This window comes from Brienomyrus brachyistius, chromosome 1 (genome assembly GCF_023856365.1).
Source record: "Brienomyrus brachyistius isolate T26 chromosome 1, BBRACH_0.4, whole genome shotgun sequence".
Lineage (NCBI taxonomy): Eukaryota > Metazoa > Chordata > Actinopteri > Osteoglossiformes > Mormyridae > Brienomyrus > Brienomyrus brachyistius.
Window position 1 is genome coordinate 27805732 of NC_064533.1, and position 11692 is coordinate 27817423.

The 11692-nt window shown below is 41.3% G+C and overlaps 1 protein-coding gene across 3 annotated transcripts; it reads right to left on the reverse strand.

Moving 5' to 3' along the window:
• Positions 1 to 306: 306 nt before the first annotated feature.
• On the reverse strand, positions 307 to 11580 carry LOC125709175 (transmembrane protein 241). Of its 3 annotated transcripts, XM_048977394.1 has the most exons (15): positions 11377 to 11580; positions 11013 to 11059; positions 10565 to 10642; positions 9034 to 9115; positions 8736 to 8813; positions 8595 to 8620; positions 7792 to 7843; positions 6806 to 6854; positions 6384 to 6429; positions 5723 to 5758; positions 5354 to 5388; positions 5076 to 5145; positions 3752 to 3845; positions 2126 to 2190; positions 307 to 1174 (listed from the first exon to the last, which is right to left on the reverse strand). In XM_048977394.1, exons 1-15 carry the CDS (start codon positions 11563 to 11565, stop codon positions 1108 to 1110), a joined length of 1014 nt encoding a protein of 337 aa, XP_048833351.1. In that variant the 5' UTR covers positions 11566 to 11580; the 3' UTR covers positions 307 to 1107. The 3 variants fall into 3 exon arrangements, 2 of the variants coding, with proteins under 2 accessions (XP_048833351.1, XP_048833440.1); XM_048977483.1 differs by lacking the exon at positions 10565 to 10642 and having other exon boundaries at positions 11377 to 11553; XR_007382671.1 differs by lacking the exon at positions 307 to 1174 and having other exon boundaries at positions 2136 to 2190; positions 3752 to 3958.
• Positions 11581 to 11692: the final 112 nt, after the last annotated feature.

Genomic DNA, 11692 nt, shown 5'->3' on the forward strand with positions numbered 1-11692 from the left:
TTTTCCAGTCTACAATCATCCAGTTTTGGGGATATCATACCCACTTTAGCCTTGCCTGTTCTTAGCCGATGAGAGGGGAACCCTGAGTGGTCTTTCATTTTTCTAGCCAATCCATGTCAAAAGCTCGGCTTGGCTTTCTGCACATCACTGCTTATACTTAGCTGTCGATATTTTTGCACTTGTGCCCTTCCTGTCCGCCTTTTAATGAGTCTGGTCGTTCTCCTCTCACCACTTTCATTAACAAGGTGTTTCAGTCCACATATTTTCTGTCAGCTAAAGACATTATATTGCAAGAAGGGAAAGCACTTAATTTTTTAAGAAAATTTTTTATTTGTAAAATAAATTTTAGTACAGTACTTAAGGGGAAGATTTTTTTTTTTTAATGGCCTCATGATAAACATCTGTTGATGACAAACAAAGACCTAAAGGAACACCATTTATTTCAAAAGCACCACATATTTATAAAATAGTCACGGAGCAGAGATAATGTACATAAAAAAATGTCTCTCCTTAAATGCTATAGCTTCAGCTCCGAAGCAATAGCACTTCCAGGATAGACACAATTACTATCTCAAGTTTAAATGTGCAAAGCTCTGTTCTTCCATGGGAGACAAAAAAAACCCCACAGATAACATTTTTACAATGTTTCTATGCTAATAAGGCAAAGTGACACACTGGATGCTGCCGTCATTGAAACATTGTAAGTACATTATTTTGAGACACCAGATGACACTCCAGTCAAATATGGTGCTACCACTGAGTACACTTCTGACGCATTCAAGACTGAATCAGAGGAATTTACCTATATTCATATTATGTATGGGACATACTACCACTTATTTAATTGAAGAGCTGAATACAGAGCTGATCACTCTTCCCACATCTGGTTTATTTAGAGAAACATTAACATAACAGCACTCCATAACGAAGAGGATATCACCATTGGAATAACCTGGAAACTTTCCAAAACCTCTTTTCCTGTTTAGGTGCCCATTACCGGAGGATTATCTGCTTTTCAGTCAGCACACAGGTGGGGGGGGGGCATTGTTTAAATTCCCTTAATAATGATGTTTAGCTCCCTTTCTCTAAGCTCCACTATGTCGAGTCTCATCGACTGGCGGCATTATACTCTGAATATACCAGCAGGCCCTCTCCGGCGAAGTTGACCAGGAGGCTGTGGATATAACACAACTGTAGTTACAGTAACAGCAGATCAGGCTGGTTTAAAATGCACCAAGCTTTCTATAAGCATCAGTCAGTCCTAAAACCCTCAACTTACAGCATCTCTTCATCCTCTGTTACCTCTACTACCAGGCAGTCATACAGTACCAGTCAAAAGTTTGGACACGCCAAGCCACCTATAAAGCAGAGTGGTTGTGTGGCGCCACCTGACCTAAACATAGTACAAATGGTTTCGGAGGAGGACCAGAGAATGAAGGAAAAACGGCCAATGAGTGCTCAGCATATACAGCATGTGACTTGCATGGAGGAGACAGAAGGGTCAGCCAGTCCCTTGAGCAATTGGCATTAAGGGGCATGACTTTGCTGACCATGAGATTGAATCAGAAACCTACAGAACTGCCCCCCTCCCCCCCTCCAGATAAATACATTTTTGTTCAATACTTTTTTTCGGTCAGTACATAATTCCATATATGTTATTTTATAAATTTGATGTACTTATAATTGTTCTTAAATGTAGAATTACTTAAATGTTCTTAAATGAGTTGTACAAATAAACCTTCCGATGGGTAGGTGTGACCAAACCTTTGAATAGTACTGTATTTATTCTCTAGCGATTTATGTTTATCGTACTACCATTAATGTGCACCACTGCATACTGGAGCTCAAAACATACAAATGTCATTAATTGCAGTGTTGAATAAATATGAATTTCTCACTGTACATCTTGAATTGGAAAAGGCCCGCTTAACATATTAAGTGCTTGCCAATTTACATCAAAGTGTCAAATCAAAAGCGTCTACATCAATTGCAATCTGAGAAAAGGAATTTAGCACCAAATACTTTATAACTCATATAAATGTATTAAAAATCTGTATTTATGCATTTTATCTGCATCCCCCATGATAGAAGGTAGCAAACCTGGACAGTAAAGGGACATACTTACCAACAGAGAGCAGACTTGCTGACAACAATGTCAAAGACAAACGGAGACAAGCACGCGGCCAGGATCTACATGCAGGGCAAAGGACAAATGGGACATTAAAAGGAGGCAACGGGATGGGACATAGGGCATGGGACAGAGCCGCTAGCCTGCCAGGGCACCACTGGGCAAAGACGGGCATCATATTCACAACAGGGCCACATCTGAACAATCTGCAATGAAACAGCCCAAATGCATACAGCTTTTATTTAATCAACCTGCTAAAGCAATGTCACCAATCCCAGTTAGCTGTCAGTCTACACTGGCAGGGCTTTGTTTAAGGGTGTAACAGTGGTCTTTTACCAATACTATCCCTATGAAACATGCAGTAGTACAGGAGGCTCAGTGGAAGGAGCATCGCACTGTTCGTAGATAAGAAAAGGGGAGCCCTGCTCGATCTGTGCCTGCATTTTTTGTTATGTATTATGCATGAGTTAATTTTGGCATTTTGAGATTCTTCCATGGTAAACAATATAAAGCATATAACATGCCTTGCACAGAAAAATAGGAAAAAATAGAAAAAAACAGACTTAGTGATATAGTAAAGTTCATATACTTTAAAGCTAAATGGTATACTAGTAGCTCAGTGGGTAGCATTGTGGGTAAATCTTACTTATGTACTTGCATTCTGTATGATTGCGATGATTATAAACTTGCAAACCGTACATATAGAGGAAATATGGGATTCGAACGCTCAGTGCTGGAGTTTATAATCCTTGCTCCAATCCCACAATTACATGATTCCATTGGCTGTCCAACCCATAGCCTGTCTTAAAGTGTGCCAATACTCCACGCAAAAAGTGAGACATAAAATATCAGAAGATACATACTGCAGACATGTGAATGAGCAGAACACTTAAATACAATGACAGATATGTACCAGGACATGAGTACACTTTACACTTGCATCCTGCTAACAGGCGTTAATGATCTCACTGGGGCAGCCTGGTAGCTATAGAAACAGCAACATTAATATTTCAGGACCCCTTAGAAACACCAGGCACACTGTGAGAGAGCCACCATCAATCTTCTCGACACCTCTCCGTTTCAAATATTACTTCAAAATTATTAAATATGACAATGATTTAAACTGAAATGGGTATTTGTTGATTTGTAAACGTAAAAATGTCCCCCATAAAAAAGAAAACTAGATATCACAGAATGTGATTTTCTTTGCACTCGAGATTTGATCAGAGGCATATCAGGGTATGTAAAGCTGCTTATGCTCTGGCCATTCTGGGGAAATTCACTTCGTGCAGAAATGCCTCCAGAACAATGAAGTGAGCCGATCACAGTGCAGGCTCAAGCTTGGCTACAGCAAGTCTAGCTGGAATTTGTGCCATAGCTTGGACATTTAGGGCACCTTTACGATAAAAACTGGTAGATTTCTATGGTTGCAAAACTAGTGTTACTTCCAAAAGACACTAAAATGGCAAATGAACCCAACTCTAGGACAGTTCAACTATAATAAAATTCATAGAAATAAATGGTAGATAAAGTAAGCAGGACTTCAACGTGTCTTACTGAGTGTGTACATAGAAACCTGTGCACAGCATTTACCACAGTAAAAGCTAACGTGATGCTGCTCACCTTGGCCAGGAAGAGCCAGCTCGCACAGTGCTCCAGGGGAAGGCCACTCTTTAGCTTGACTGCGGTCAGTAGCAGGAAGAATCCTAGCAGTGCACTGTGGGATATGGTCAGGTGGGAGATCAGTGTGGATCACACATGGCCAGCTCCTAGCTTGGATGGCATGGACTTCTTGTATTTGCAGTAATCCAATGTTTCATTAAGGTGAGCCTGGAATGTATAGGGTATCCCGTACATGAAGCTAGATTACCAGGAGGACACTTACAAGCCTCCCCACATGCAGAAGCAAGGCAGGAATCTAACTCGCAGCCAAAAAGGCCACAGTAACGCCCTCTGCACCACCACACGACCCTCGAGCCAAATCACTGCTTAAAAACTAGTCACGAAATCAGAAACCGGAAGCTAGAAATACTATGCTAGCAAACCACCATAGAGAAACATGCCCAGAGCTCCCGGGCCCGCAAATCCATCCAGCTGGCCATACTTATCCATAACTAGGAAATGACTCCCATCAGCATCAGCTGGCTCTCATTAAACGTGGCATCTGTGGGATACCGGACTGGACTGGTCCTGAGGCCACACAGCATTGTTTTACCTCCCCCGGCTCACACTTTCCACATGATTGTGTCCGTTAAGTAAGCAGGCCCACGCTTCCTGTGCTGGCTGCACATCTTGCAATTGTGTTACAAGTGGATTGCAAGATCCAAATACTGGAAACAAAAGTTAATAAAGTGGGCAGTCGCACGCGAGCAGCGCTGCAGCTCATCTTCCATTACTGGGACTCAAGGACGGACTTGGTAGAGAAGAAGGGAGTCAGGGACGGACTTGAGACAGACCAAATTTAATCAGTCAAAAGTGATTTAAATGAATCACTAACCCTGTCTCTCTGAACAGGACAAGCTGTTTCAGAGAATGGATGGATGGATGGTTGGATGGATGGATGGATGGAATCACTAAATGATTAAATTAATAGCTTTTATTTTTGCCCCCTCCAATCAACAATTGTCTTCTCATTTTTTCTCCCTCGCAGCTCCCCGCACACCTTTACCAGGTGTTGAGTGTTACTGATTGTCCTTGAATGTTTGGTTCAGGTATTCTGGGAGCTGAGAAGAAGCAAAATGTGGACTGTCTGGGGGTCTCTGAAGACCGGGTTGAGAAACTCTGCATAGATGATCGATACATCCATAGATTTTCAGGATCGATGCTCTGCTAAGACAGATACATTTGTTTGTTGGTTTAATTGAGTTTTACACATTTAGTGGAAACCCAAAGCTCCAGAGGAACTGGCTGCACAGATGTGAGCATCCCAGGAAAAGCGAGCACTGACCTGGCACAGCAGCCACTGTGGAACCTGTAAGACTGCAGGAAGGGGAACTCGAAGACACCAAAGAGGTCACCTGACCGAAAAAAGGTAAAGAGTTAACACAGAAATGCGGCTACATCCCTCAGCGCCAAAACCAGTGTGCTACTTTAACACCATCAGTCTAGAACTTATTCCGGGTCCTGCTTTACTTATTGCCAGATAGAAATGTGTCCCCAACAACTGGATGTACCTTTTAAAGTTGGTGAGGTAAGGAGCGAATGTCACAGAAAGCAACACCATACCTGTCGGATGGGCGGCGACAGCTAATAGCAGAACACTGAGAGGAACGAAGGAACAATTACACAATTACAATTACACAGGCAATGGCAGCACCCATGACAGACAGTATAGGCAGAGAGCAGCCTATGGTACAGAGTCTTGTCATCACCGTCGTGTGTCATTTTGGATCTACACACACTTCCAGGTTTATGCTGGAATGCTGCCATTGGATTCAATCTCAAATACGTCCAGACATTGGAAAATCATTCTACAAACAGGCACAGTCTAAACCATCTGATAATTTTAAAAAAATACACAAACTCATTTTGACCTTAAAGCTCTGGTATTCATTCCTTACATGTCTGACGGGGAATGAGTCAGTTAAAGCTTACCTGAAAATGTAGTTGATGCACTGCTGTTCAAGGTCACTGCGATAAAACATATGCATTAGTAAAGTCACGCATTTTAGATACACAATTATCCAGCTACCCCAATTAGAATTAAATACAGTTCAGATTTTGTTATCTGAAGGGGCCTGATGTTATAAGGTATGACATCACAATTAGAGTCCCAAAGGGATAATGAACATGAAACTTAACAATGAAGCTCTTAAGTTATTTTATCCCTTTGAAAATCCCTCACTTATGCATTAATTCTATTAGCCAGATTTATAAAGTCCAGCTCTACAGTCTCTCAAAATGACGCACACAACAGCAACGGCTGATTTAATGGAATCCCATACCAGTAATCAGATTCAAAGTGCATGTGATCTGAGAGTTCAGTTACATTTAGCCGACACTATTCAAGAATGACATACAAGTGAGGAAAGCTTAAGGTCAGAAATTAAGGTAGGATGACACCCAGTGCCCCTAAAGCAGGTGGAGTTAAAGGCCTTACTCAAGGGACCAATAGTGATAACTCTGCCCACCACAGAATTCAACCCCACAACCTTTCAGGCAAGGGCACAGATCCCTACTATTTTGCTATAATAAATTCACAGCTGCATTTTGATATTATGATTGTAGCAAACAAAAGGAAGTCATTTGTCTATACCTTAGATGGCTATATTTGGGAAGCTTCTGGAATACTCGGTATGCCCCTGAAACATAAGAAAATTCTTATATGATTATGCTCAAGGAATCCAACCCCAACCAGTAGATGGGTTTCATAACACTTCAAGAATCGACCTCCAAGACCTATCAGAAAGCATTAAAGGCAGAGTACATGCAGCCCATTTTATAGTGTCCGTGTCTCCACATAGCAGTATCCCTTTTTCAGAAGATAACCAGATGCCAAGTGAAGTTTACCATAGAGTTGGTCATAATGAGCAGCCTGCCGCATGGGGCAAACTCAAAGAGTGATTTTTGGTTTGGTTAAGGACACTGCAATGCTGGCCTCTTATTATAACACAGAAACGACAGACATAAATCTGAAGAAGCACTGTTAATGCAGAACTGAAAATTGACAAATCTTACCAACACACAAACAGTGGATCACAGCCCAAAAGTAGCCACCGGGATCAAACTGCAAAGAAATCAAAGTTATTGTAAGCATTCACACTACAGTCACAAGGTTCCACCTAGTGGTGCCATGAAAAAGTACACAAAATGCAACTTGTACATATTTTCATTTGGTATACCTACCATGGGTCAAAATTTACAAACAGCCTTATCCTTACACGTTGCATTGGAGGGAAAGTTTTTGTGATAAATGCACGAGACCCGAATACTAATCATACCAGTAATATGTGCAGGCCTGGACAAACAGCCTCGTGACCTTTCCTCCGGAATAATGGAGTACTCAGAAGATAAAGCATACCACAGACTGCAACATGTGAGGAACGCTATGTCTCAAATGCCAGACGTATCAGAACAATGACAACAGAATCCACAAGTCTGTTTGTGAAATCAATTCACTTTAGGTTGAACTTTGAAACTGTAACAGTGCAAATACTTTTTTAGGGAATCAGAAACACGCCCTTTATCACTTTAATCTTTCCTCCATGTCAGTGACTGTGGCAGAATCCTCACGTCTTGCCATGAAAGAGGCATATTCAGAGAAACCTTTAATATAAATCACACCTTTCTATTAACAACAGGATATTGGTATGAAAATCGGTTTAGGAATCTCATTCTACCTGTCCTGACAGGATTTTTACAGGTGACAAATTGTGTGATTTGTTCATAGGATTATACAAACCAAAAAGTGTTTGCTTAAATGCTTCAGCTATACATTACATTATTTAGAACCTTGTGTATTACATAATTCTCCCTAAAATTAGTTTTTACATGTGGTTGTATAATCGTACTTCCCCCATACTATCTGTTACTTCCTGAATACTGTACCATGTTACAAAAACAAAATCACACCAGCAGAGTAACTTGGCAGCACACCCACGACTCGGTGCATCTGCTAGACATCTTACCTTAAAGTTCCACAGAAACACATATATGAGACTGACCTGTGGGTCGACCAGGGGAAGGCTGACAGCCGAGGCGAGCAGCAGGCTCACACTGCACGAGAGAACGAGATGAGCCACATATTTTTAGAGCCGCCGGTTCATGCTCCAAATGAAGAAACAGCCCATCCATAAACTCTGCCAGACAGGGTGAGTTCTGCTGGGCGAGTTCACATATTAAGGCAACTGGATCCATGTGTGAATACATGGTCTCCCAGAATATACTCAGCTCAGGAGATTCCATGACGTAAACACAGGCAAAGATTTACACAGCTTTTTAAGGCATAAGAAACCCGAAGGCTAAAATTAACAAATGAGAGACTTCAGTCAACAATATTGATTATTTATGTAAATGGTTCTGTCTAAGTAATAGATAGACAGCACAACCAAGCCTGTACCACCAAGGACACCGAGGTCAAGTCCTCAGTGTTTATTCTCAGTGTTTATAACTCCAAGAACCACAATACATTATGGGGCACACCTAGGAATGGTTAACACTTCTGACCTTGGTATTTTAAAAATCCTGGGTTTGGCCCTGAGCACAGTAGCTTAATTAACTGATTGATTAACTTATAAAGTGCAAAGTACAGTGAAAGTGGTACAAATGAGAATGGAACCTGAACTGCAAACATGAAAGATGTAGAATTATAAAAAAAAAAAAAGAAATTTAATAAAGAAAAATTGTTGAACTTGATGACAGTTAAATATCATTGACTGATTTTAAGTTTTATGACTTTTTACACTCACCAGTGTGATTTAAAAAGAAATTTTAAAAAAAGAGAGATAGCTGTAATAAAATTACATACCTGAGAAGTTTTGTCCAAGATGCATGCTGGTTTAAAACAAAAAGATGACATTAATAATCCTCATCCACTGTATAATGCTGATGCGCAATCCGGGAAAAAGAACCATTAGCAATAGCCACGCATGGTCAGCTGACCCCGTACCTCTTTATGGGTCAGCCTTGAGGTCATATGGGTCACCACTTCAGAGGCGTTGTGTAGCGTGAAGAACATGGGAATGGGCTGGAGAGCACATGCAATAAAAGCATGGGCAGGATTCATAAATTAGACATTTTGAACTAGATCAAATGCCACAGGCAGAAACAACACTTATCTATTATTTGATCTAGAATTGTACTTTACCCAGAGGGACTTGCAGCAAATGAGGATTTTAGCATTGTACAAATAAAAAAAAAAACTGATTTCAATATTATTGGGACCGAATGTTTAAAGTGCCACTTACCAAGCGTGACAGTGCCCTAGATCCAGCATAGATGTTGCCCACAAACAACAGGGACCCAGGCAGCCAGGAGAGAACCACAGCTCTCAAAAGGAACAACACAAAATCAAGTAACGTAAAACTCGTAATTAGGGCCGCCAGTCCACAGGATTAAAAACAGTATCTTACTCATTACCATCAAGTGCTTTATACAAGTTACATATGCAGAGATACAGTTATTTTCAGTCTTTCCTTGGGGCCTTGGGGTGCCACAGTATTGGGCTGTTCAGAAGGAATGATCTAGTAGAGTTACAGACATTCAATATCTAAGAAGAAGTATCTACTGCAAGTAAGTGTATAAGTCCAAGGAAAACATGCAACGTTTGGTTGACTTGTGCATGTCCAGAGTTCTAAACATGATTAGGATTAATTAGTAATTTGGTAATTAAGCCTGTTGTAACCCAACACTATGGCTGTAGATGACCGCTCCATGTTGCAGAATATATGTTCTTGCATGTTTTATTTGGATGAAAGTCTGGAATAAGAGTATGTTTTAGAAAATCATTCATACTACCGAATGGCTTTGCATGAATGTCCTCCTTCTGATAAAATCATTCTGGTAATTTTTTTTTTACCTGCACTGACTGGTTTTAACATATTTGCTCAACTGATAACAGGTCGGGTCAGGTTGGGGACATGGGCTGATGCAGTGCGTTGCCGCACCCACCGCACGGCGAAACTCCACAAGGTCCTGGCTGGTGACCCCCCAGGCAGATACATGGTCCAGTCCCGCCCTCCAGAAATAACCATCCATCTGTCAGAGCCAGGTGTTACATGAGCGTCCCCTTAGTCTGGTCCAGCCACTCGGGTCCTCACAATGAGGATTCTGCGAGCCAGATCACACTCAGGGAAACACACCACATGGCTGTAGTGTCGAGACTGACGTTCCCTCACAATGCAGGTAATGTGCCTCATTCGGGACTCCTTTAGCAACCACTGATTCGAGACAAAGTCAAAGCAGCAGTACCCAAGGATTCTCTGAAGAGACACAGTACCGAAATCCAACTGATAGCATTACATAAAAATGTGTTTTTCACTCACTATCACTCATGGCTCTGCAGACACCCAATAAGAGCAAAGAAGAACTTAAGAAACCAGTCCTCGAATGGCAGTTTCGTATTCGGTAGCTTGGTGTTCAGTAGTTTTGTGTTCAATAGGCCTCTTCTTTACATACAATAGATATGTAGGGATCAGACATCTGTACCATAACATAATTGTACATCCTTTTAGAAATTAGACTTTTGTGGTTCACACCCAACAGAAGTCGTTCTTGTGGATGTAACTGAAATTTTACCAAGCTTCAAACGAGATGTACTACAAGTTTGGTACGAACATGTGTTTTGCTACACGGGGATACGAGCACCCAGAAAAACTTGCTTGTAGTGGTCAGAAAAAAATATAATAAATGCAGTAGCGATTAATCAGTTTCTTCATACCTCACGTTCCAAATATATTAATGATATAAATTATTGATTATAACATCCGGGATAGTTACCTAGGAAACCTACTGATCTCGACCAATCCCAGTCTCCCAGAGACCAGCAAGAGCAGCCCCCCAACAAATGTCTGCCACCTGTAAACCATGCGTGCAGAGTAAATAATGGTAAATTAAGAAAACTGAAACGGAACATGAGGAACTTCAGCATTGCTGAACATTATGTTATGTTGCCCGCCTCATCGGAAACCCACCCCAAACTTTTAGGTTAACTTTCCAGACCAACTGTCAGAGAATCAAACGCCCCTTAAAAGAATCAATGTTTCTTTATCAACGGTAGATATTTCTTTGGCCGACAGAGAGCTATCAATACCACGAGCACCCGCCCCCTAGAATAAAAGGCTACTATGTTTAGTCTTCACGTTGATCCGATACAATGTATACATTCATAAACGAAACGTGTAACAGGGGCAGATGGGCTATGCAAGAGAGATGTATGTGTACTTACCCCTGAAACAGGGTGGGATACGTGAATTTCAAGACAGAAAGGACATACTGCAAAACAAACACGTTTGCTTTATTACGTACCATACGTATACACGTATATACACCCACTAAACACAGGAAATAACTAAGGAAGTACTGCTTTACTTTTTCCTAGTGTCCACTAGCGCTTAATTAATCATCTCTAATAAGCAGGAAATGTCATTTTAAGCAAGGTCATCGCTGTTTCGAGTTCGACATCTAGTTAACATTATAAATCTAGTTAGCTAAACCAGTTAGTCTCCCCATTGATATTACATTTAGACATTTAAGCTTTACCGTACAACTTAAATTAATACAAAAAAAACGGACAATCGATCCTAACCCACCTTGTTGGTGAAATATGACACGACATAAAAGCAGCAAAAGACGAGACCCAGAGCATATCTATTTACAGTCATTTGTTGAACATTGCCTACTGAACTAGCAGCGCTGAGACGTGGACACCATCTTTTAGGACTGCTTATCCCAACGCACTTCAGTCTCGATTGCTGCTGCTTCGTTTCTAGCCCAATCATCGCCGAGCGCCGCCCCGCCCCTATTCTCATTTTAAAGGGACCGCTGCACGCACTGAGAACAACCACAAAAATACGGGGCGACCAGAGACCTTCACACGCAAAGAGCGGGTGGGATTTAACAGTAGCC